We start from the raw sequence: 22,354 nt of genomic DNA, 5'->3' as shown, positions 1-22,354 counted from the left end.
GCACATCTTGTACGTTTATTTTCAAATCCATTGTGGTGTTTAGAGCCAAAAATGTTAAAATTGTGTTGATGTCCCAATATCTATGGACCTGACTGTATGTGTATCCATGGGTAAGCCTGATCAGAATTATTAGCTCTTTTTTGTAGTGCTTCAGGAAAAGGTGCTTATGTGTCTATTTAAGTATTAGATGACTAGAAAACAGCTTCTAGGGTTTACAGTTAACCCTAGCAACCGCAGCACTTCAGTATTCAAAAATACATTTTAATATTTAACATTATAAGTCAAGACTAAAATAGATTCAGCAAGTTTGCTCTCCATTTGTTGTCATTTATTATGTTTTATTATTTTCTCTCTGGGTTTAACCTTGAAGGATCACATCACCTGACCTGGTGATGTTTCATGTCTGCTTTTTCAAAAGTTAACATGTTAGACTTAGGAAAACAGTCTTTTATACTGCTCCTTTTTTTTTAAGTCCATTTAATAACGCATATAAGTGACATAATGTATTGTAGTAAGAAATGCAATTTATATAAAGAATTAACTTATTATAGGATATGTTCAAAAAGAATTTACGCAAGTAAAAGTTTACACAGCTTGTATGTTTCCGCTTTTATTTTGAGTACAGAAGAAACAGAGAAATGTCACCTGTAGGGTATTCCACTACACAAAAGAGACATAGAAGACAGTAATTTATGTTTGTAATAACACACCCTTCTGTTAGATATAGAAGCCACAATGAGGTGATGTTCTTTGTGTTAACCCCTCCCGAAGTCCCTGTACACTAGGTCTTAATGCTGTGTTAACCCCTCCCGAAGGTCTTAATGCTGTGTTAACCCCTCCCGAAGTCCCTGTACACTAGGTCTTAATGCTGGTTGCCGGTGTGGACTTCCCAGTCATGTGATCACTGTAATTGACTATTACAGTGGTTACATGATCAGGTGCCCTTCCTCCTGGCTCCCAATCACAAACAGAGACTGGGAGCTGCCTGTTACAGCTCATTCCGGTCACTGTGGTGGGAGCACATTCTCAGCACCAACATCTTAGCAATGGATATGTTCAGCGTGTGGGCATTAGAAGCCACTTTCCCTGCCATCACACATAAACATAATGTGGTTGACAAGAGATTAGGGAGGCCATGGCACAGTAAGTTCTTTCAAAACATTCCATGCCCCAACAATAAAAAAAAAAAGTATTAGAAGAAATGAACCACTTGAAAATGTGTTACTCTAATTCAAATAAAACAATAAGAATAATTTGTCAGTTTAAATGATCCTGTTTTAAGTGCAGCACATTAAGGAAACTCAAACTATTAGATTGGTTTGCCAACACACCAATGTAAACTCAACTAGGGTAATCAGACTCAAACAAAATCAAAGGTAGACTTCAGGATTTCTCAGGTATTCCTTTCTGAATTGAGGTGCTATAAATTGGTTAGACTTATGCATGGGAACATGGTAAGGGTGTATTAAATTCATGGGTTCCATAGCTTGAGAAATCTTTTGTGGGTGTCAGAATACTGGTGATTTGGTAATGAGAGAATTGAAGTAGTTTCAACCTGTGCCATTGCAGCCCCTGAGGCATAATGGAGAATGTGAATGGTTGGGGTGCACTAATCTACAGTAGTTGGTACCATATATCATTGGGTGAGGACTGAGGTGATGGCAGATTCTGTTGGCATTATATTAATAGAACAAGAGACAGCTGTGGGCCAGATTTGGTGCCAGTCCTCTTCAGACCTGGCCGCTCCATGGTCATTTTTCCAGTTGTATGGGTGGCTAAAATGTTAAGTTGTGAGTAGCTAATAGTAATTTTTGGAGAGTTGTGTGCGGTAATAGACATGCTCAGAAAGTGATAATTGGGAAGAAAGATCTTTGAAATCCAGTGTTTAATTTGCATGTAGCCAAAAACGTCTGAGTGGAGCTCATGAAATGAATTCCTGCTTTCCACCCAGGAATGAATAGAGTTATCCATGAGAAAGTAGAATAAAAAAAACAATATTAAAACCCAAAACAAAAATGTGTTAAATTGCAGTTTACCAATGCTTATACTGTATGTGACGTTATTTTTCATTTTTATATTTTATTTATTTTTTCCTAGTGATCCAGCCAGTAAGCCTGTTATCTTTCAACTTACTTTAACAGACAAAGCTAAGCAGAAAAAGTTGCAGTTAAAGGGTTGAGGCAAACCATTTACCACTGACAGGGGTACTTACAATGGTTAGCTTTTGTTTATTTATGTAAAACCTTCATGCCAAAAGTAAAAAAAAAAAAAAAGTTTGCTGGGACTGTTTATAAAGTGTTAGCTGAAGTATGTTAGTTAAACCCATCTAAATTTGCTAGTCTAACACTTTCCTCTCTCCAGACTGACAATGCTGTGTCCAAATGTAACCCATTTTCAGCTGACAGCTGTCGGCTGATGTCACTCAGTTGGTCCAGGCTGGAGAAGAATCCCGGATTTAAAGTCAGGCTCCACCCCACAATCTGGAGCGGCACCTGGCTCAGCCTGTCAGCAATCTGCTGAGAGCCTGAGCCAGAAGCAGACAGCTGGTGACTGACAGTTACCACTCTCTGCTCACAGCGGCTGTGGGAACTCAGCAATCATTTGCTTGCTTAGTTCTCACACTTAGAGCCAGTAGGGGACAGACAGATCGGACTGATGCTGCATTAATCTAGGTAAATATGATTTAAAAAAAAACATATCCCATACTTCTCTTATAGGGCCTGGGATAAAAAGCAGAATTTCCAGAAATTGCTGGTAGAGGTAGATTGGAGAAAATATGTTTGCTTAAATGTTACTGAAATCCCAATAGTTAAAGTAGTTGTAAAGGCAGAATGTATTTTACTTTAATGCATTCTCTACATTAAGATAAAAAACCTTTTGTGTTCAGCTTCCATCCAGCCCCCCTTAAATGGAGGAGGAGCGAGGGAAGGAATTGTCACTTATCACTAAGTAATGTGACCACTACAGCACCAATTAGTGCCATGTAGACACAAGAAGGTAGTTCATAGTTCTTTAGATGACATATATAGCATTCGTCAGCTAATTACTAGAGGCTCCTTTCACAAATCTTTCTCTGCAGACAGGAACAAGCAAGGAAAGGTCATCTGACTGCTAAATAGCACAGCAAAAATAAAGTATTTAGATGCTTTTTTTGAGAAGCATTATGTATAGACATTGTAACAAATATCAGTGGCATTTTATCCTTTTAATATCACTTTAACCAACTTCCAGTGAGCCCAGATTGTCAGTTACATACTGTAGGTAAATATGAAAATTTGCAAGTCAATAATTGTTATGCTTTTCTTTTTAGCCTCTTGTTAGAGCTTGTTGTACTTAGTGTTACTAAAGGTATTTTTTTAATTTAATATAATAAACAGGTTATATTCACCTGCCCTGTGCAGTGGTATTTCACAGAGCGACCCAAACCTCTTCTGAGGTCTCCCAAGCTGTTTCGGGTGAAGTGAAACCCCCCTCCCCCTTTTCTGAACACAAGAACATAACTGAGGCTGTCAATCATAGTCTGTGTGCCGGAGATCCCTTCCCATCACTTTTTTTTCTCTTGGTGTGAGGAAAACTTGTCAGAAATGATGGCAAAGGAACAAAGCAGCAGACAGAAATTACACTTAGGGGTTTCTTTACTAAAGCTGAAGAGTGCAAACTCACTTCTAAATATAAAACAATCAGCTTCCAGGTTTTATTGACAAAGCTTAATTGAACAAGCTGAGGTTAGAACCCGAACCTCCTTGCAGAAGTGAGCCTGATTTTGCACTCTCCAGCTTTAGAAAATAAACACCCTAGTGCTGTTAATTGAGATGAGTACACACTATAAAAGGATATGCATTGTTCATATTTCATTTTTGTTAATCTATCTTACTATTCCCCCTCCTTATCTTTTCCCTTTCTGCTTCTCCCAACTCCTTATTTATTTTCTTTATTCCCCTACACTCCAACCACTTCTAAAACCACTTTTTTTCTTCTTCTTTTTTTCCTCTGCTCTCTCGCCTTTTCCCACGCTTCCATGTCCCTCACACACATCCAGTAATGTCTTGAAGATAAAATCCCTTTTCTGAATATAGGTTATATGAGGCCCCAAGGGTTAGGAAGATGTGTGTTAGACAGGCAAGAGAATGGTCATGAAGAAGATGGGGCAGGTGGGGGAAGAATGGCGGGTATTAGGGAGGTCAATCATGCTACTAACTCTCAGACCCAACATGGGAGACCAGGGTCTGAATGGGCGTGTGTTCAGAGCCTTACCCAGAAGAAGGAATCAACTGTGGCTGTGGGCCACAGTTGATTCAAGGGCCAAAAATAGGTCAGTGGGGTCCTTGGGGGGAGTGGCAGAAAGGGAAGGTCTACATATTCCAAAAGTGTTTACTTCTACCCCTACACAGGATACATGTAGGAAAACTGTTAAAATGGGAGGAAGGAACACAGTTAATTTTATGACATAACTTAAAAGTAATAAATACTCCAACAAAAAGATATAAGGTTTTAAAGGAAATACACAAACGATCTATAGAAGTGGTGTCTCTTCAGGAGACACATATATCCCAGGATTCAAATACTAAGTTATACTCTAAAGTCTTGTCAACCTGGTATTATGTGGACTCTCCAATAAGACGGGCAAAGGAAGTGGCGATAGGTTTTGAAAAAAACTATAAAATTGACTCTGGATGAAAAGCTTGTAGATCCAGCTAGCCGCTATTTATTCCTAAGAGGAAATCTGCAGGGAAGAGTGTACACTAGCAAATATATACTGCCCTAATAAAAATCCAACATTATACTTGGAAGGAAGAGTGGCAAAGCTTACAGTCTTTAAAAGGGATAGTGTGATTGTGGCAGGCGATTTAAATTTTTGCTTGGACCCACGGATAGATGCCTCTTCGTCCGCCAGGAGAGAGGGAGATAGGAGTGTAAGGAATATTAACCACTTCAAGTCTGGACACTTTTACCCCCTTCCTGTCTAGGCCAATTTTCAGCTTTTAGTGCTATCACACTTTGAATGACGATTGCGCGGTCATGCAACACCCATATACATTTATTAGCATTTTGAGACAGCTAAAACGTTATTTTGGTGGTATTTATTCACCACTGGGATTTTTTTTTTGTGGAAAAAAAGTTTATAAAATTTTGCAAATAAATAATCTTTCATACATATTGGCAAAATGTATTCAGTTATCTTTTTAGTAAAAAAAAATAACCCAAATTAGTTTATAACCAAAAATTATAATTTTTAAAAAACATTTTTACATTTATTTTTTTTTTTAACATACTGTCACCCTAGCAGTACAGTGTCACCAGTACAGTTGCCGTTCATAGTTTATGAACGGCAACCCGGTCCTGCACTGCTCCCTTCCGGCCGTTTATGTACATGGGCTGGACGGGAAGTGGTTAAAAAAAAAGCTACATCAATGCCAGTTGATGGATGCTTGGAGGGTTGACCACCCAAAGGAAAGGGACTATACCTTCTTCTCTGTGGCGCACAGGATGTATTCAAGACTGGATTATATGTTGATTGAACATAGACTTTTGGAGTCTTTGGTGAAAACTAATATATATGTAATATCTATATTGGACCATGCCCCTGTCACACTGAGACTACTGTTTGGAAAGGAGCAGAGTAAAATAAATATGTGGAGATTAAATGAGATCATCTTACAAAATCCAGAAGCGGAAATAAGAGTAAAACAGGAAATAGATCAATACTCTAAGATAAACGAGTCTGAGGAAGTTTCTATCGCCACGGTATGGGAAGCACAGTAGGCCTATAATAAGGGCATACTGATAGCAATAGGGGCGGAGATAAAGAAAGAGCAGGGGAAAAAGAATTAGAATATTAACAGAAGAACTATATCAGTTAAAACAATTACATAAAAAGAAGATAAATATAGAGTTACAACAATAGATAATATTAAAAAGAGAGGAGTTAAAGGAGTATGGAACAAGAAACAAGGAAAATTTTAGTAGGGTTTCGAAGGAAAGATATCGGTGGGGGAATACACCAGGAAAATACTTATTGAAGAAGTTGAAGGAAAAGAAATCAAAGAACTTTATAAATAGAATTAAGGATGAAAAAGGAGAGATGGTGTATTCAACCATTGACATCGCCAACACATTTTAGAGATTTTATAGTAGGCTATATGGGTCAAAACGTAAACATCAGAATGAATCAGAAGAAGGAAGAAGAGGTTGATTTATTTGAACAAGACCAGTATGCCTGGATTAAATAAAGCCAGATTAAAAACTTTAGGTAGCCCAATATCAATTGAAGTCAACATGGCATTAAAGGGCACAGCAATAGGGAGGAGCCCAGGACCAGATGGATTCACAGTGGGATACTATAAGAAGTTTAAAGAACAATTAGCCCCTAAACTATGAATTTATATGAATGCTCTGGGAGAGGAGACAAAGATGATGGAGGAGTCACTACAGGCATATATCACAGTTATACCCAAGGAAGGGAAAGATTGGTCTCAGTGTACCAGCTACAGACCTATGTCTTTGTTGAATACTGATACAAAACTGTATGCGAAGGTGTTAGCGACAAGGCTGAAAGAGCTGATGTCTGACTGAATACACTTAGATCAAGTGGGATTCATCCCGGGTACAGAGGGAAAAGATAATGGTTTAAGAACATTATTTATTCTTCAAATAAATGACAGAAGAGAGGTTCCGGAAATCTCTGTCGGTTGATGCTGAAAAGGCCTTTAATAGAGTAGATTGGGGCTTTATTATCAATATACTGAGAACATTAGGAATCAGGTCTAGAATGATGCAGTGGATAAATGAGCTATATAGAGATCCTTCAGCTGCAGTAAAAGTAAACTGCTCACTATCCAAATTTTTTAGAATGTTAAATGAAACTGGACAGGGATGTCCCCTATCCACATTGCTATTTGTGATCTCCTTAGAATCATTATTAGCAACTGTTAGAAATAACGTAGATGTCAAGGGAATGTGGTTGGGGGATACTGAACGTAAAGTGGCAGCATACGCAGACGATATGCTGTTCTATATAGCACACTCCAGATTAACATTACCAAATTTAATGAAAAAACTGAAAGAATATGGAGAGCTATCTACCCTTAAAATCAACCCATTGAAAAGTGAGATCTCAAATATAAATGTCCCAAAGGCTGAGAAACAAACTTTACAAAAAGAATTCCCCTTTAAATAGAGAGAAAAAGAACTAAAGTATTTGGGAATAAAATTAACATCGTCTATAAAGAAAATATATCAGGCAAATTATATCCCATTGATAAATGAGATAAAGGATGAATTGAGGAAAGCTTCTACGGGAAAGCAGTCCTGGATAGGGAGGATAAATATAATTAAGATGATAATAGTACCAAAAGTTGTGTAAATTTAATTTGCTCCCAATACCTCTTCCGGGGTCATTTTTTAGGTTTCTTTAAAAAAATGATACTCAGATATGTGTGGGTTAACAGAAAACCAAGAGTTAAATACGAAGTTTTATACAGTAACAAAAAAAAAGTGGTATTAAATACTCCGGATTTCAAGAGATGATATAATTTAGTGTTATCACGAATTGTAGAGTGGATATATAATGCACAGGGGAGAAGGTGGGTAAAAATGGAGAGTTCACTTAGTAAGGCACCATTAGATAAGTATATTTGGATACCACAGGAATTTCGTACTTGGGATGAGTACTTTGACACGGAATGTATTTAAGATTTGGGATGAATTACACAAGCGGCAATCCCATTGGCAGGAACTAATTTTTTTCTGCCCGGGAATGATATTTCAGGGAAATGGATTATTGGTAGAAATGCACGTTTAAAAGATATTGTGGATAAAGGGGTTATATGTTTTTTACATGATTTGAGGAATAAGAAAGGAAATTTTTTCTACACTAGGTGAGTGGTGGTATGGTTAAATAAGCTCCTACAACCACTAGGGACAGAGGAAGAAATGTATCCTCTAGAACTGTTGAGGACAAATAGAACACAAAAACACACTACATCTAGTATTTATAGAATCCTTACTGGGATCGGTACCCCAAATAATTTTGGAAAAGTGGGAAATGGAGCTTGGAACAAAATTGAATGAGCATCAAATAATTAAAATGTTTAGTTTAAGACATGGAGCGGTAAATATAAATATAGTGGAAATGAATTATAAATGTCTGGTTAGATGGTATATTACTCCTAACGTGATGCATAAATTAAGACCAGAGGTCTCAGCCCAATGCTGCAGGGGATGTGGGAGTAAAGGTACAATGGCCGACATCTGGTGGGACTGTCCCAAAATACAGTTTTGGAGGGAGATATATATACACAAGAGATCCGGAGAAGTAGTGTACCGATGGACCCATGGTTTGCCTATTTTATACATCAGAGCTTTTGGTGAAGCAATATAAAAATATGATGTTGGTCCATCTTTTAAATGCAGCCAAAAGCCTTATTCCTAAATACTGACAAACAACAGAAGCCCCAAAAATAAAGGATTGGATGGAAAGAGTTAAGTGTATATATATATATATATATATATATATATATATATATATATACATATTGGAAGAATTATACCATATAGATGAGAGCAAAGTGGAAAAATTTGGATGGTATATTTTCCAAAAAATCAAAAAGATTTTAAAACTTAGAGTATATAGTACTGTATATACATTTTCATGAAAACAACCATAAAATTTGCCCTCAATAATGAAAGGTTTTGATTGTATATCATATAGATTAGATAAGTTAATGTCTGTGTTTTCCTGCTTCAGCTTGGAGTATGGTTTTCCTTGGGATGTGCCTACATTACTTTGCAAGGATATGAGGGAGCAGCAAGAGCTTTTCAGCGCTGTGTCACCTTGGAGCCCGATGTAAGTATTAATATCATTCTGTTTATATGTGCTTGTTTAGAATATAATGAACACACAATAATATGGCAATGCTTTACTTAACTCTTTCTTGACCAGAGGTCACTAAAGCCAAGATGCCTTCATTAAATTTGTAAAAATAAATAACCAGAAACAACAGTCTCTGTGGAGCATATAGCACCACAGAGGTAATACAATAGCATTTGCATGTTTAACTTCTATAACAAAGTCTTTGATTAACACTATGCCGGCACCCGATAAGCATTCAGCATAGTGGATGGTCATCACCAGCTTAGACATATTTCGTGCTACAATGCAGTTATCATTTTCACTTGTATTTATTTCATGGTGATGTCAACAATAATGTCATTTTTGTTATTTGTGCATTATTTTAACCACTTTCCCGCCGCCCTATAGCAGAAATACTGCTACAGGGCAGCAGGGGTGCTCAAAATCACACACACACATTTTTATATATATATATATATATATATATATATATATATATATGTGTGTGTGTGTGTGTGTGTGTGTGTGTGTGTGTGTGTGTGTGTGTGTGTGTGTGTGTGTATATATATATTGGGAACTCGTATCAAAATGGTAGCGCTTTCTTTTTTAAAGCACACAGCAACTCGCTTCTTCTTCTTTTTAAAGGCCTTTTAGCCCAATTTTATTTAAACAAAAGTTCAATAACATACTTCCCATGCAGGGGTATCCATCATCCAACAAATGCAACAAATATTTAGCCTCCTGGCTTGTACACCAATTTACGTCTGTCTCCTGCAGGCTCTATCCAAAATGGTTGTTTTGCACACAGCAAGCCTCTGGCTTCCACCTCTCCAAGGCAGTGACCTCCTGTATGCCAGGGTGGAGCCCAGAATCATGGTTTGGGCCTCTACAAAAAGGCCTGCACACAGCTGCGCAATCAGTGTGCTGGCTTCTCTCAAAACCTGGACCCAGGATTGGAGATTTCATCCCTCCCAAATATCTTAGAAATCTCCAGGCCACAGGTCACAAAAAAGGCTGTACAAACCAAAGAGGAAACTGATAAATCAGTTCCTTCTGCATTACGAGAACTGCCTGGAGCCCCTCAACCTGTATAGTCGAGAATCCTGGGTCACCACCGTGACTTCCACCGTGGCAGGATACCGCACTGCCACTATATATACAGTGGGGATCAAAAGTTTGGGCACCCCAGCTACAAATTTGTATTAATGTGCATAAAGAAGCCAAGGAAAGATGGAAAAATCTCCAAAAGGCATCAAATTACAGATTAGACATTCTTATAATATGTCAACAAAAGTTAGATTTTATTTCCATCATTTACACTTTCAAAATAACAGAAAACAAAAAAATGGCGTCTGCAAAAGTTTGGGGCACCCTGCAGAGTTAATATCTTGTACTGCCCCCTTTGGCAAGTATCACAGCTTGAAAACGCTTTTTGTAGCCAGCCAAGAGTCTTTCAATTCTTGTTTGAGGTATCTTTGCCCATTCTTCCTTACAAAAGTCTTCCAGTTCTTTGAGATTTCTGGGCTGTCTGTCATGCACTGCTCTTTTAAGGTCTATCCATGGATTTTCAATTATGTTGAGGTCAGGAGATTGTGAAGGCCATGGCAAAACCTTCAGTTTACGCCTCTTGATGTAATCCCCCGTGGATTTTGAGGTGTGTTTAGTATCATTATCCATTTGTAGAAGCCATCCTCTCTTTAACTTCAGCTTTTTCACAGATGGCATCAAGTTACCATCCAAAATTTGCTGAAATTTTATTGAATCCATTTTTCCTTCTACTCGTGAGATGTTCCCTGTGCCACTGGCTGCAACACAACCCCAAAGCATGATTGATCCAACCCCATGCTTAACAGTTGGACAGAGGTTCTTTTCATTAAATTCTGTGCCCCTTCGTCTCCAAACGTACCTTTGCTCATTCCAGCCAAAAAGTTCAATTTTAACCTCATCGGTCCACAGAACTTGTTTCCAAAATGCATCAGGCTTGTCTATATGTTCATTTGCAAAGTTCAAACGATGATTTTTGTGGTGAGGACGTAGAAGAGGTTTTCTTCTGATGGCTCTTCCATGAAGACCATATTTGTACAAGAATCTCTTTATAGTGGAATAGTGTACCACAACTCCAGTGTCTGCCAGATCTTTCTGGAGGGATCGTGCAGTCAAACGTGGGTTTTGAATTGTTTTTCTCACAATCCTGCGAGCTGTTCTGTCTGATATTTTTCTTGGTCTTCCAGATCTTGCTTTAACTTCCACTGTTCCTGATGACTGCCATTTCTTAATTACATTCCGAACAGAGGATATTGACATCTGAAAACGCTTTGCTATCTTCTTATAGCCTTCTCCAGCTTTGTGAGCATCAACTATTTTCAGTTTCAGTTTTCTAGACAACTGCTTAGAAGAACCCATGGTGCTGATTGTTGGGGCAAGGTCAGATGAGTCTGGGCATTTAAAACCTTTAAGATTGACATCACCTGGTCTTCCCAGACAATGATTGAGAACAATCCATGACACTGGCAGGTCTCAGCTTTGCAAAGGGGGCAGTGCATGCTATAAATTCTGCAGGGTGTCCAAACTTTTGCAGACGCCATTTTTTTGTTTTCTGTTATTTTGAAAGTGTAAATGATGGAAATAAAATCTAACTTTTGTTGACATATTATAAGAATGTCTAATCTGTAATTTGATGCCTTTTGGAGATTTTTCCATCTCTCCTTGGCTTCTTTATGCACATTAATACAAATTTGTAGCTGGGGTGCCCAAACTTTCGATCCCCACTGTATATATATATATATATATATATATATATATATGATTTTGCATTTCTGGGTAGGGGGCGCTATTCGCGGCCTCTACTGTCAATCACCGGGGTCCCGGCCAGTGATCACCCGTCGGCACCCGGTGATCGCCGAGTATTACCTACGGGGGGAGAGAACTGTATGTAAACAATACAGTTCTCTCCCCTGTCAGCTCCAGCGTGCTGCTTTGTATGGCTCTTCAAAGCAGAGACATTCAAAGCAGTGTGCTTACAATTGAAAGCACAGGCACAGCTTACTGTTAAACAGGAAACACCCTTTGATCGTCCCACATGTTAACCCCTTCCTGCCCAGTGCCATTAGTACAGTGTCCGTGATTTTTATTAGCACTGATCACTGTATTAGGAATGTCAGTGACTCCAAGCTCCCCCAGTGTCAGAATGCAAGCCGCAGTTCTGCTATGTCGCTGATCACCGCCATAACTAGTAAAAAAAAAAATTCCAGTATCTATACCACCATTTTTAAACGCTATAACTTTCACATAAACCAATTAATTTACATGTATTGGGATTTTTTTCTAGCAAAGACATGTAGCAGAATACATTTTGGCCTAAATTCGAAATTTGATTTTTTTTATTTTTTACTGGACATGTTTAAAGCAAAAAGTAAAAAAAAATGTTTTTTCTCAAAATTGTCAGTCTTTTTTTTTTATAGCGCAAAAAATAAAAAACCGCACAGCCAATCAAATACCACTGAAAGAAAGCTCTATTTGTGGGGAAGAAAAGGACATAAATTTCATTTGGGTGCAGCATTGCATGACCATGCAATTGTCAGTTAAAGTAATGCAGAGCCATAACACAAAAAATGGCCTGCTCAGGAAGGGGAGTAAATCCTCTCGAGGGCAAGCGGTTATGCGTGTCTCTCAGTCTCACTCTCTCCCTCCCCCTCCCCCTCCCTCTCTCTCTCCCTCTCCCTCTCCCTCTCTCTCTCCCTCTCCAGCTAATTCTTAAATAATGTTGTGTAAATAAAATTTGGTTTTCCTGGAAGCCTCATCGTTGTAGAACAACTGATACCTGTTATTCTATGTTTAAAAGGCAAGTATATTGTCTTTCCTTGGGTTGTTCAAACAACACAATCTGCTCAAGAAACATCCATATATTGGTTTTTTGGGGGGTTCTTTGGAAAAATTTGATTATTTAACCATTTCAATACAAGGCAATTTTACACCTTCCTGCCCAGGCCAGTTTTCAGGTTTCAGCGCTCTCACACTTTGAATGACAATTGCGCGGTCATACAACATTGTACCCAAACTAAAATTTTATCATTTTCTTCACACAACTAGAGCTTTCTTTTGGTGGTATTTAATCGCCGCTGGGGTTTTTATTTTTTGCTAAATTAACAAAAAAAGACCAAAAATTGTGAAAAAAAACACGTTTTTCTTTGTTTCTGTTATAAAAGTTTGCAAATAAATAATTGTTCTTCATAAATTTAGGCCGAGATGTATTCTGCTACATGACTTTGGTGAAAATAACCCAAATTGGGATGTATTATTTAGTTTGTAGGAAAGTTATAGAGTTCACAAACTATGGTATAGATCTGAATATTGATCAATCCTGAAGTACTGATAGCCAATCTAAATTCTTGAGGTCCAAGAATGTCAGAATAGTACAGATATCCCCCAAATGACCCCTTTTTGCAGAGTAGACAGTCCGACGTACTTCATAAGAGGCATGGTGAGTTTTTTGAAGTTATATTTTTTTTGTCATAATTTTTCGGAAAATTAAAAAATAAAAAAAATTATTTTCACTATTTTTTTTTACATACTGTCACCAGTGCAGTACAGCATCGTCATATAACTGGCATGGCAGTGAACAGGGACACTGTCTGGTGACAGTATGAAAAAAAAATATATTTTTTTTTATTTGTTTTTTTTTATTTTTTATTTTTTATTACATTTTTTTTTATTTTGTCAGGATTGTTTTTTCATATTTTACTATGACCAAAGTAGTACAATGTTACCATAGTAACACTGTACTACTTTGGGGAAGTGATCAGTATTTTTTTTTTTTTACACAATTTGTTTATAGCAAAAAATTACTTTGCTATAAGCAATCATTTACCTGAATGACATCGATTCATTCAGGTTTTTTTTTTTTTTTTTTGCTTAGCTGTGATTTGACCACAGCTAATCACATCATGACATGTGCATGTGACCTGCTGTGACCATTCACAGCTAGGCACTAGTATACAATGGATGGCATGAATGAAGCCATCCATTGTATACAACTGTCATGTGACCTGCTGTGATTGGTCACAGCAGGTCACATGGTACCGGCAACGGGAGCCGGTACTCAGATCTGTCATCGGCCGTGTCCGAGGTACACGGCCGGTGACAGATCGCGCCGCTGCGCGGCTCTGCAACTGCGCGGCTCTGCAACTGCGCGAACTGTGCATGTACAGGAGGACGCCAAATGGCGTACACCCCGGAAAGCTAAACCATTTTTGCGGCTGCCAAACGGCTATAGGCCGGGCGGCTAATGGTTAACCACTTGCCCTCCTGAGGATTTACCACCCTTTCTGAACAGGCCATTTTTTATGTTACGGCGCTGCGTTACTTTAACTTACAATTGCGCGGTCATACAATGCTGCACCCAAATGAAATATACGTCCTTTTTTACAACAAATTGAGCTTTCTTTCAGTAGTATTTGATCGCCTATGCATTTTTTTTTTGCAAAAAAAAAAAGAGTCCAACAATTTTAAGAAAAAAACAGTATTTTTTTACTTTTTGCTATTACAGTAAAAAAAATGTACCGTATTTGCCGGCGTATAAGACGACTTTTTGACCCTTGAAAATCTTCTCAAAAGTCGGGGGTCGTCTTATACGCCGGTACACATGTTTAGGGGGTCTGCGGCATTAAGTACAGGGGTTTGCAGGGGCTGATGTCTCTTACCTGGATCCAGTCCCATGACGATCCGGTCCAGGAAGCGCGGCGTCTCCTTCAGTTCGGCCACTGGATGTTCGTGCGGCTGCTCGGCTCCGCCTCCTCACCGGTGATTGGCCGCCAGAACTGTAGCTCAGGAAAAGCACACAGGCGGCCAATCACCGGCGAGGGGGCGGAGCCGAGCGGCCCCGCGAAAATTGAGTGCCGGAGCAGCAGGTAAGTGTTCTGTGTAGAGGTGCTGCTGCAACCACATATGCTGGCTGCAGCAGCACCATACGAGAACAGGGTCAGCAAGTCTCATTGGGAGGAATAGTGCCCCATCATTGGTGTCACTGATACCAATGATGGGGCACTATTCCTCCCACTGACACCAACGATGGGGCACTATTCCTCCCCCCCACTGACACCAATGATGGGGCACTATTCCCCCCCCACTGACACCAACGATGGGGCACTATTCCACCCCCCACTGACACCAATGATGGGGCACTATTCCACCCCTCACTGACACCAATGATGGGACACCATTCCTCCCACTGACATCAATGATGGGGCACTATTCCTCCCACTGACACCAATGATGGGGCACTATTCCTGCCACTGATACCAATGATGGGGCACCATTCCTGCCACTGATACCAATGATGGGGCACCTATTCCCCCCACTGATACCAATGATGGGGCACTATTCCTCCCACTGATACCAATGATGGGGCACTATTCCTGCCACTGATACCAATGATGGGGCACTATTCCTCCCACTGACACCAATGATGGGGCACTGTTCCTCCCACTGACACCAATGATGGAGCACTATTCCTCCACTGATACTAATGATAGGGCACTATTCCTGCCACTAATGCCAATGATGGGGCACTATTCCTGCCACTAATACCAATGATGGGGCACTATTCCTCCCACTGACATCAATGATGGGGCACTATTCCTCCCACTGGTGTGCATTGGAAGAGGGGTAGTCTTATACGGCGAGTATAGCCCAAACACTACATTTTAGCAGGAAAAGTAGGGGGGTCGTCTTATACGCCCAGTCGTCTTATACGCCGGCAAATACGGTAAAAATCAAATTTCATCATAAATTTACACCAAAATGTATTCTGCTACATGTCTTTGCTAAAAAAAAAAATCCCAAAACATGTAACTTAATTGGTTTACATGAAAGTTATAGTGTTTACATATGGCGGTATATATACTGAGATTTTTTATTTTTACTAGTAATGGCGGCAATCAGCGACACAGCCATTCAAAGCTGTGTGCCCGAGCTAACAGGGAGGAGAACTGTTAGTAAACAAAACAGTTCTCCTCCATTGAAGATCCTTGGAAATCACCAGGCGCTGGCGAGTAATCACCGGCCAGGACCCAGTGATTGACAGCTGCGGCCTGCGAATGATGACGCATGTAGGGTGCATGTGTGGCTTACGTGCACTCCCTACCCGGAGATGCAAAATCATGTATTTATACGTGATTTTGCGCACCCCTGCAGCTCTGTAGCAGTATTTCTCCTACAGGGCAGTCGGGAAGCGGTTAATGCTTCAGATTGTAAGAAACTCAATATTTCAGATAAAGGTGTCCACTTCTGTATTGAGAGAACTCAGAAAACTGAATGAATCGAAGGCACAAAAATAAGTTAATCACCAGGAAATACAGATTCACAAGAGGAAAAGTTTGCCATAGTCCATAGTTTGAGAAACAACCTATAGGACGTCAGTTTGCAGGGTTTTTTTTAGTGCACCTAAGAAAAAAAATAAATACACATATTTTCATATCAGCTGATGGTGCAGAGTCATGTCAGACACTGGAAGGATCCTAAGAATATTGTCAGGGTCCACCCCCCGACTAACAGCTGGCTCTGTCTTTCAGCACGTAACTGAGAGCTAGAGTCAGCTGTGCCCGATCCTTCCCCTGCCTGGTGCTCCAGTGAGCGCTGGAGGGGCAGAGCAGAAAGTGGTGTTTGATCATGTGATTACAATGTGCTTGGTCTTATAGCTGATATGGGACTGTGCAGCATCACATAGATGCTGCAAGATGGAGGTATGGATGGTAATTTTTTTAAAGCCCATACTTTAAAGAAACAGCCATATCTGGAATTTGAAAAAAAATAAGAAAATGTTCCTTTGGGCAAAGGAACCTGAAAATTGGATGACTGAAACATTGTATTATAGGAGAGTTAGTCTAGGTGTTTGGATCAAGGAAGAGAACTTAGATGAGAAGTATATCAAATGTTGGGATACTGGAGCAGTACTGGATGCTTTCTCTAAAGCATAACAGAGGAAATGTAATGGTTTGAGGCTGTTTTGGTGCCGGGAGATGAGAAGCATTAATCAGAAGGGTTTCCTTTTCACCCTTCAAACTGCTTCCATTACTGTTCTTTAGCCCTTCATGGACAAACTACCTTTAGTTAGAGGGGAATGTTTCAGAATTTGAGAACCCAACCTAAATCAGCTGCTTTGACTTTGCTACACCCCAGTCCTTTTTGAGCATAGGTGAATCATTTTGTCTTGTTTCAACTTTTAAGAGATGGTGATTGCAACACCTTCATGCATATCACTTTTGATTAGACGTCTCTAGTATAAAGGTTTATCAGGGTTTCAGTGGTTTCTGCCAGCTCTGAGCTGATAGCAGTTCTAGACAGCTTAAGGTTTTGAAAGGAAGAAACTTGATGTAATTCATGTCTGCTGTACTCTGTGACTGTTGTGTTGCCAGTCTTCTGCTGGTTTGCGTGTATATCTGCAGAAGAGTTTGGCCAGCATGGCTTGAAACATCTGTCTACCATGGCATTTTTATTGTCCATATTCTTACTTTTGCTCTAGTGCAAGATTTGCCACATCTACCATGACCTCATTTTGTAATATGGCTGTCCCTTGCTCAGTTTTATTCCCTGTATACAGCTGTTTCTTATTTATTTAATACGTTTGGGTCAAATTACATATTATGTCATAGCATATGTTTGTTATAATTGCTTAATTAAGCATTGGGCTTCATGCCTAAACACAGTTTTTGACTGGAAAGTGGTCTATTACTATGTTAAATTCTCTCTTTAAGGACATTATTGCATTACTTAATTGTTTGCAAAATGAATGATAGCAACTACAATATCCCTTCTTTTCTATTGACACACTAGTGCAGAAAATTAATTGGCAATACAAGACAAATAAATAATAATAATCAATAACACAAATCCTGTGGACATTCCTTTTATGCTTCTGGGCCAAGGATCAACGTAATAGCCAGCCTACTAACATTTGTAGAAGGCCAGCATTGTGAGGAAATGTTTATCCTCATAAGTCACATTGATGTGACCTATGAGGATAGTGAATGCAATGTTAAGTTATTATATTTTGACTAATTGTATTTGAATTATTACTACAATTTTTGGTGTTGTAAGTTTTTTTTAACCTGGTAACTAAATATAGAAATGTACAGTGTGTAGTCCTCATTTGAGATCATAATAAATGCATAGTTTTGTTAAATTTGTATTGCTGGTGAATTAGTCAGTGATTGTACATACACAAAACAAAGGTATGTTCTAAACTTTGCTACTGCAGTTTTGATGCTATCATTTGTTTGGCTATGAATGATGTCATCAATGCTAATGTCAATAATTATGCCATCCTTTATGGTGTCATGATTTTATTTTGCTGATGTTATATGAAAATGGGATATCAGCAGTTGTGTATTGGGTTATTTTAGCCATGCTGATAGAAATAATAATGCATTTTTTTGTGATTACTTACTTACAGTTCTGTTGTTGCACTGCATTCTCTTGCATACCGTATTTATAATGTATTGACCAAGTCATCCCATGTTTAGAGTAGGATATATTTGACAAAACCAAACTTATATATTTATATACCTTTTGTAGTTACACATTGAATAGTCACAGTCTGAAAACATCTGCTTAAAAATCCAATATAGGACTGGTAATTTTAACTATAATCAAAAACACAATAAACCGGACAAGTTTTTTTTGTTAAGTGGTTGTAAACCCTTACATACAGTATATGCACTGAAATGACTACTCTCAGGTGATACACAATGTTAAATCATATCCTCCTACATAAGTGGTACTTGTTTATCTGTGGCTTCTCTCCTCTACTGCCTCCTAAAGCATACATTTTACACAGCATTTCTGAGCTTCAGAAAGTAAGGATCAGGGATCTGATGTCATACTGCATAGCACAGAGCTGAGAGTAGTCTGAGACCTGAGTGGAGGGAATGAACATACTCTCCCTCTATACAGTCTGATAGGGAAACATGCACAGCTTGAGGCTGTCAATCACCTGCTGTATGCTAGAGGGGGGTCATCTTCTGGGATTGTCTGGTGTCAGCATAGACTGTTAGATGTGACTCATGCAGATAGCAGAGCAATTACTTGGTTCTTTGGATCAAGGCAAGTGTACACCATAGAGGTATATGCTTTGTTTATTTTTCATTTTAGAGGTTTATGACAACTTTAATCATTTTTAAAAAGCATGAAATATATGAAGCAGAAAAAAATGTGTGAGTAACATGTGAGGCTTTTCCCCTTTCACTGCTATCAATGTTCATTTTAAAGGATAAGATCACCTTTTGGGAAAAATAATAAATGCACATATTTTTGCAGAAAAAAAATGTGCATTTATTATTTTTTCCCGCAGAAGCCTGCAGAGCATTGAACCCATGATCACAGGATAATGTTTGCAATCTCCTAGATTGTAAGCTTGAAAGAGCAGGGCCCTCGATCCCCTCATGTTTTGCATTGTATTGGTATTGTTCTGTCACATGTTCTGTCCCCCTTTGTAATGTACAGCGCTGAGCGAACTATTGGCGCTTTATAAATACTGAATAATAATAATAATGTCAGGCTCTTGCAGAGAGGTCATACAGATTTTCACCCTGTACCTCTGTACAGGCTGTCTGTTTAAAAGCTGCAGGGCTTGTGAATGAAGTACAAGTGCACTAATTAGCTCCCTTTCAGCTCATTAAGCACTATTCAATTCAAATTCAATAACATTTGTAGAAACTGTAGTGTAAGCATAGTAACAATACTGACTCAGTAAGGCCTCATGCACACAGGGCGCCTGTTTAGCCATCTGAATGCCAGAACTCCTGAATGGAAAAAAGCTGCTTAAAAACGTGCCTAAAGCCACATATTGCACATGCATTTAGACATGATTTAAGTGTGTTTAGGTGCGTCAAGCGTTTTATCGTTAATGTATCCTATTGGTCAGAAATACATTAATACTCAAGTGCTAGGCTCATCTAGCATTTAGAAATGTTTACACATGTTTAGTTGCATTCAGTGGTTTTTCTGCTCTTTGGCCTCTGTCCTGAATGCACCTTTTGGTGTTTTTTTCTGCCTGTAAATGCTCCTAACCTCAGCTTGTTCAATTAAGCTTTGGCAATAAAACCTGGAAGCTGAATGGTTTCTATGCACAAGTGAGCCTGATTTTGCACTCTCCAGCTTTGGTAAATAAACCCCATATGTTTACATAGAGGTGTGTTTACAGGCTGAAAAAAAAAACACTGAACCCCTATAACTGTGGTCTTTTTTAAGCTGTGTGTGTATGCAGCCTATGAGTTCTGAAAACACAATATAAATGTAAAAATGTGTATTTTCAAGAAGTTGCTGTGAAACTACTGTATGAGGATGTTTAATTATGATTCATTTATAGTATGGCTCTTTTTAAACTATGCATGTTTTTCATTGCCAGTATTGATAGCTAGTAAAATTGATTGAACAAATAAAATAAATATATAGTTGTAAAACCACAGCAGTGAGATAGTAATGTTAAAAAGTAATGTAAATCACAGTAAGAACACTGAAAATTTCTAATATAGTTTTATTTTAAACTTTTTGAACCCCAAGAGCTGTAAACGTTGGTCTTTTGTTCCTTTTTGTTAGAGCTTAATGTTGTAGTAACAAGAATTGCAGCTTAACATTCTGTGCTCAGGATAAACGAGTACACCTCTTTTAAAAAGTAAGATTTTAATCAATATTTCAATGAGCACTAACAATTTCCAAAATTTTGACAAAACTGAGTTTTATAGAACATTTGTTTAGCTCATTACATGAAAGTAAGTTAAATAATATAACTTGGATTACAAGATCTTCAGTTTTACTCAACTTAGCTGATGCAAAAATGAATACACCCCGCAACAAAAACTACTACATGTAGTATTTTTTATGACCTCCATGATTTGTAAGGACAGCACCAGTTCTTCTAGGCATGGAATGAACAAGTTGGTGACATATTGCATCTATCTTTTTCCATTCTTTAAAAACAACCTCTGTTAGAGCCTGGATGCTGGATTGGGAGTGATGCTCAACTTGTCTCTTTAGAGTTCCCCATAGGTGTTCAATTGGGTTCAGATTAAGAGACATACTTGGCCACTGATTCACTGTTCTTCTTCAGAAATGCAACAGTGGGCTTAATTGTGTGTTTTGGATAATTGCCATGTTGGAAAAATGCACGATGACCAAGGGCACAGAGTAATGGTAGCATCTTCTCTTTCAATATAGAGCAGTACATCCGTGAATTCATGGTACCATCAATGAAATGCAGTTCCTCGACACCAGCAGCACTCCTGCAGATCCACAGAAGGACACTGCCACCACCATGTTTCACTGTAGGCACCATGCATTTTTCTTTGTACGCCTCACCTTTGCGACACCGCACAGTTTTGAAGCCATCAGTTCAAAAAAAAAATGTACCTTCACTCCAGAGTATAAAGTCCCAGTAGTCTTCATTTTCAGCATGGGCCCTGGCAAATTTTAGGTGGGCTTATTTGTGCATGGGCTTTTTTGTGCATGGGGTTTAGGAGAGGCTTCCTTCATGGACGACACTCATGCATTGCTCTGCAGTGTATGCCGAATTGTGTCACGTGAAACAATCACCCCAGTTTGGCTTTTTACTTCTTTAGCTAACTGCAGTGAACTTGCATGGTGATTTTTTTCAACCCCTCTTCTCAGAAAACTCTCCTGTCAAGGTGTTAACTTCCATGAACATAGTCTTTGTGAAATGGTTGTAGTTCCATCTTTGTTAATTGTAATTATAGACCTGAGGTTCCTGCATTTTTAGAAATTTGGACCTCTTATCCAATGTGCCTGCCATTTTCTCACAAGTCACACCTTATACGAGTTTATGCGAACTTTAAGCTCTTCCAAGAGAATGTTTGTTTTTTTAACAGGCACTTCCAATTTGCTTTGCTGCAGTAAAAATAAAGGAGATCAAGTGGAATTCTGTCTTCTGGTTTCTTACCTAACAAGGCTTCTAATGGGTGCTTCCACAGGGCTCTATCTAAAACCGTATAAATTAGTTCACAGGCCCAGGACCAGAAATTTCATCTACTAGGACAATCCCAAAAAATATGTCTAACTGTACCAGGTTCTAAACAGCACTTAAAATAAGCAGAAGGGTTACCCGTTAAAGAAAAAAAGCAGAAGGGTACCTAGAATCATGCAGAATAGACAGAAAAGTACCAGATACCAATGCTGTGGCACTTCACAGTTTATTCAGTAGCTAGAACATTAATAAATCTTTTATAGACATACAGTATTAACCCATATATCTCACCAGCCTTTTTAAGAGATTTCAATCCCAAGACCAGGTGGTTAAGAAAAGTAAGACATTAATAGCAGCAGGTAGATAGTGGAGATAATGCCCAGGACTGTGGTTTTGTGTTACAAAATGTTCAAATGTTGTAAGCTCTAAGGAGTATCAGAGTAGCAAAGCAGGGAAGATGTGTAATGTTTAATTTGAACAGATCAAAACATTTCTTAAGGTGGTATATTATACAATTCTTTGAGAGATTC

The 22,354-nt window shown here is 38.7% G+C and overlaps 1 protein-coding gene across 2 annotated transcripts in view; it reads left to right on the top strand.

The window, feature by feature from the left end:
* Window positions 1–22,354, top strand: part of TTC27 (tetratricopeptide repeat domain 27) — a 551,099-nt gene that overhangs the window by 448,641 nt on the left and 80,104 nt on the right. For both annotated transcript variants that reach the window (XM_089690186.1, XM_089690185.1), the window contains exon 15: window positions 8,747–8,845. In XM_089690186.1, coding sequence (XP_089546312.1) covers window positions 8,747–8,845 — 99 coding nt within the window. The remainder of the gene's footprint in view (window positions 1–8,746; window positions 8,846–22,354) is intronic.

This window comes from Staurois parvus, unplaced genomic scaffold (genome assembly GCF_062004578.1).
Source record: "Staurois parvus isolate SC_StPar_1 unplaced genomic scaffold, SC_StPar_1.0 ptg000520l, whole genome shotgun sequence".
Taxonomy (NCBI): domain Eukaryota; kingdom Metazoa; phylum Chordata; class Amphibia; order Anura; family Ranidae; genus Staurois; species Staurois parvus.
This window is presented reverse-complemented; position numbering and strand designations above follow the sequence as displayed.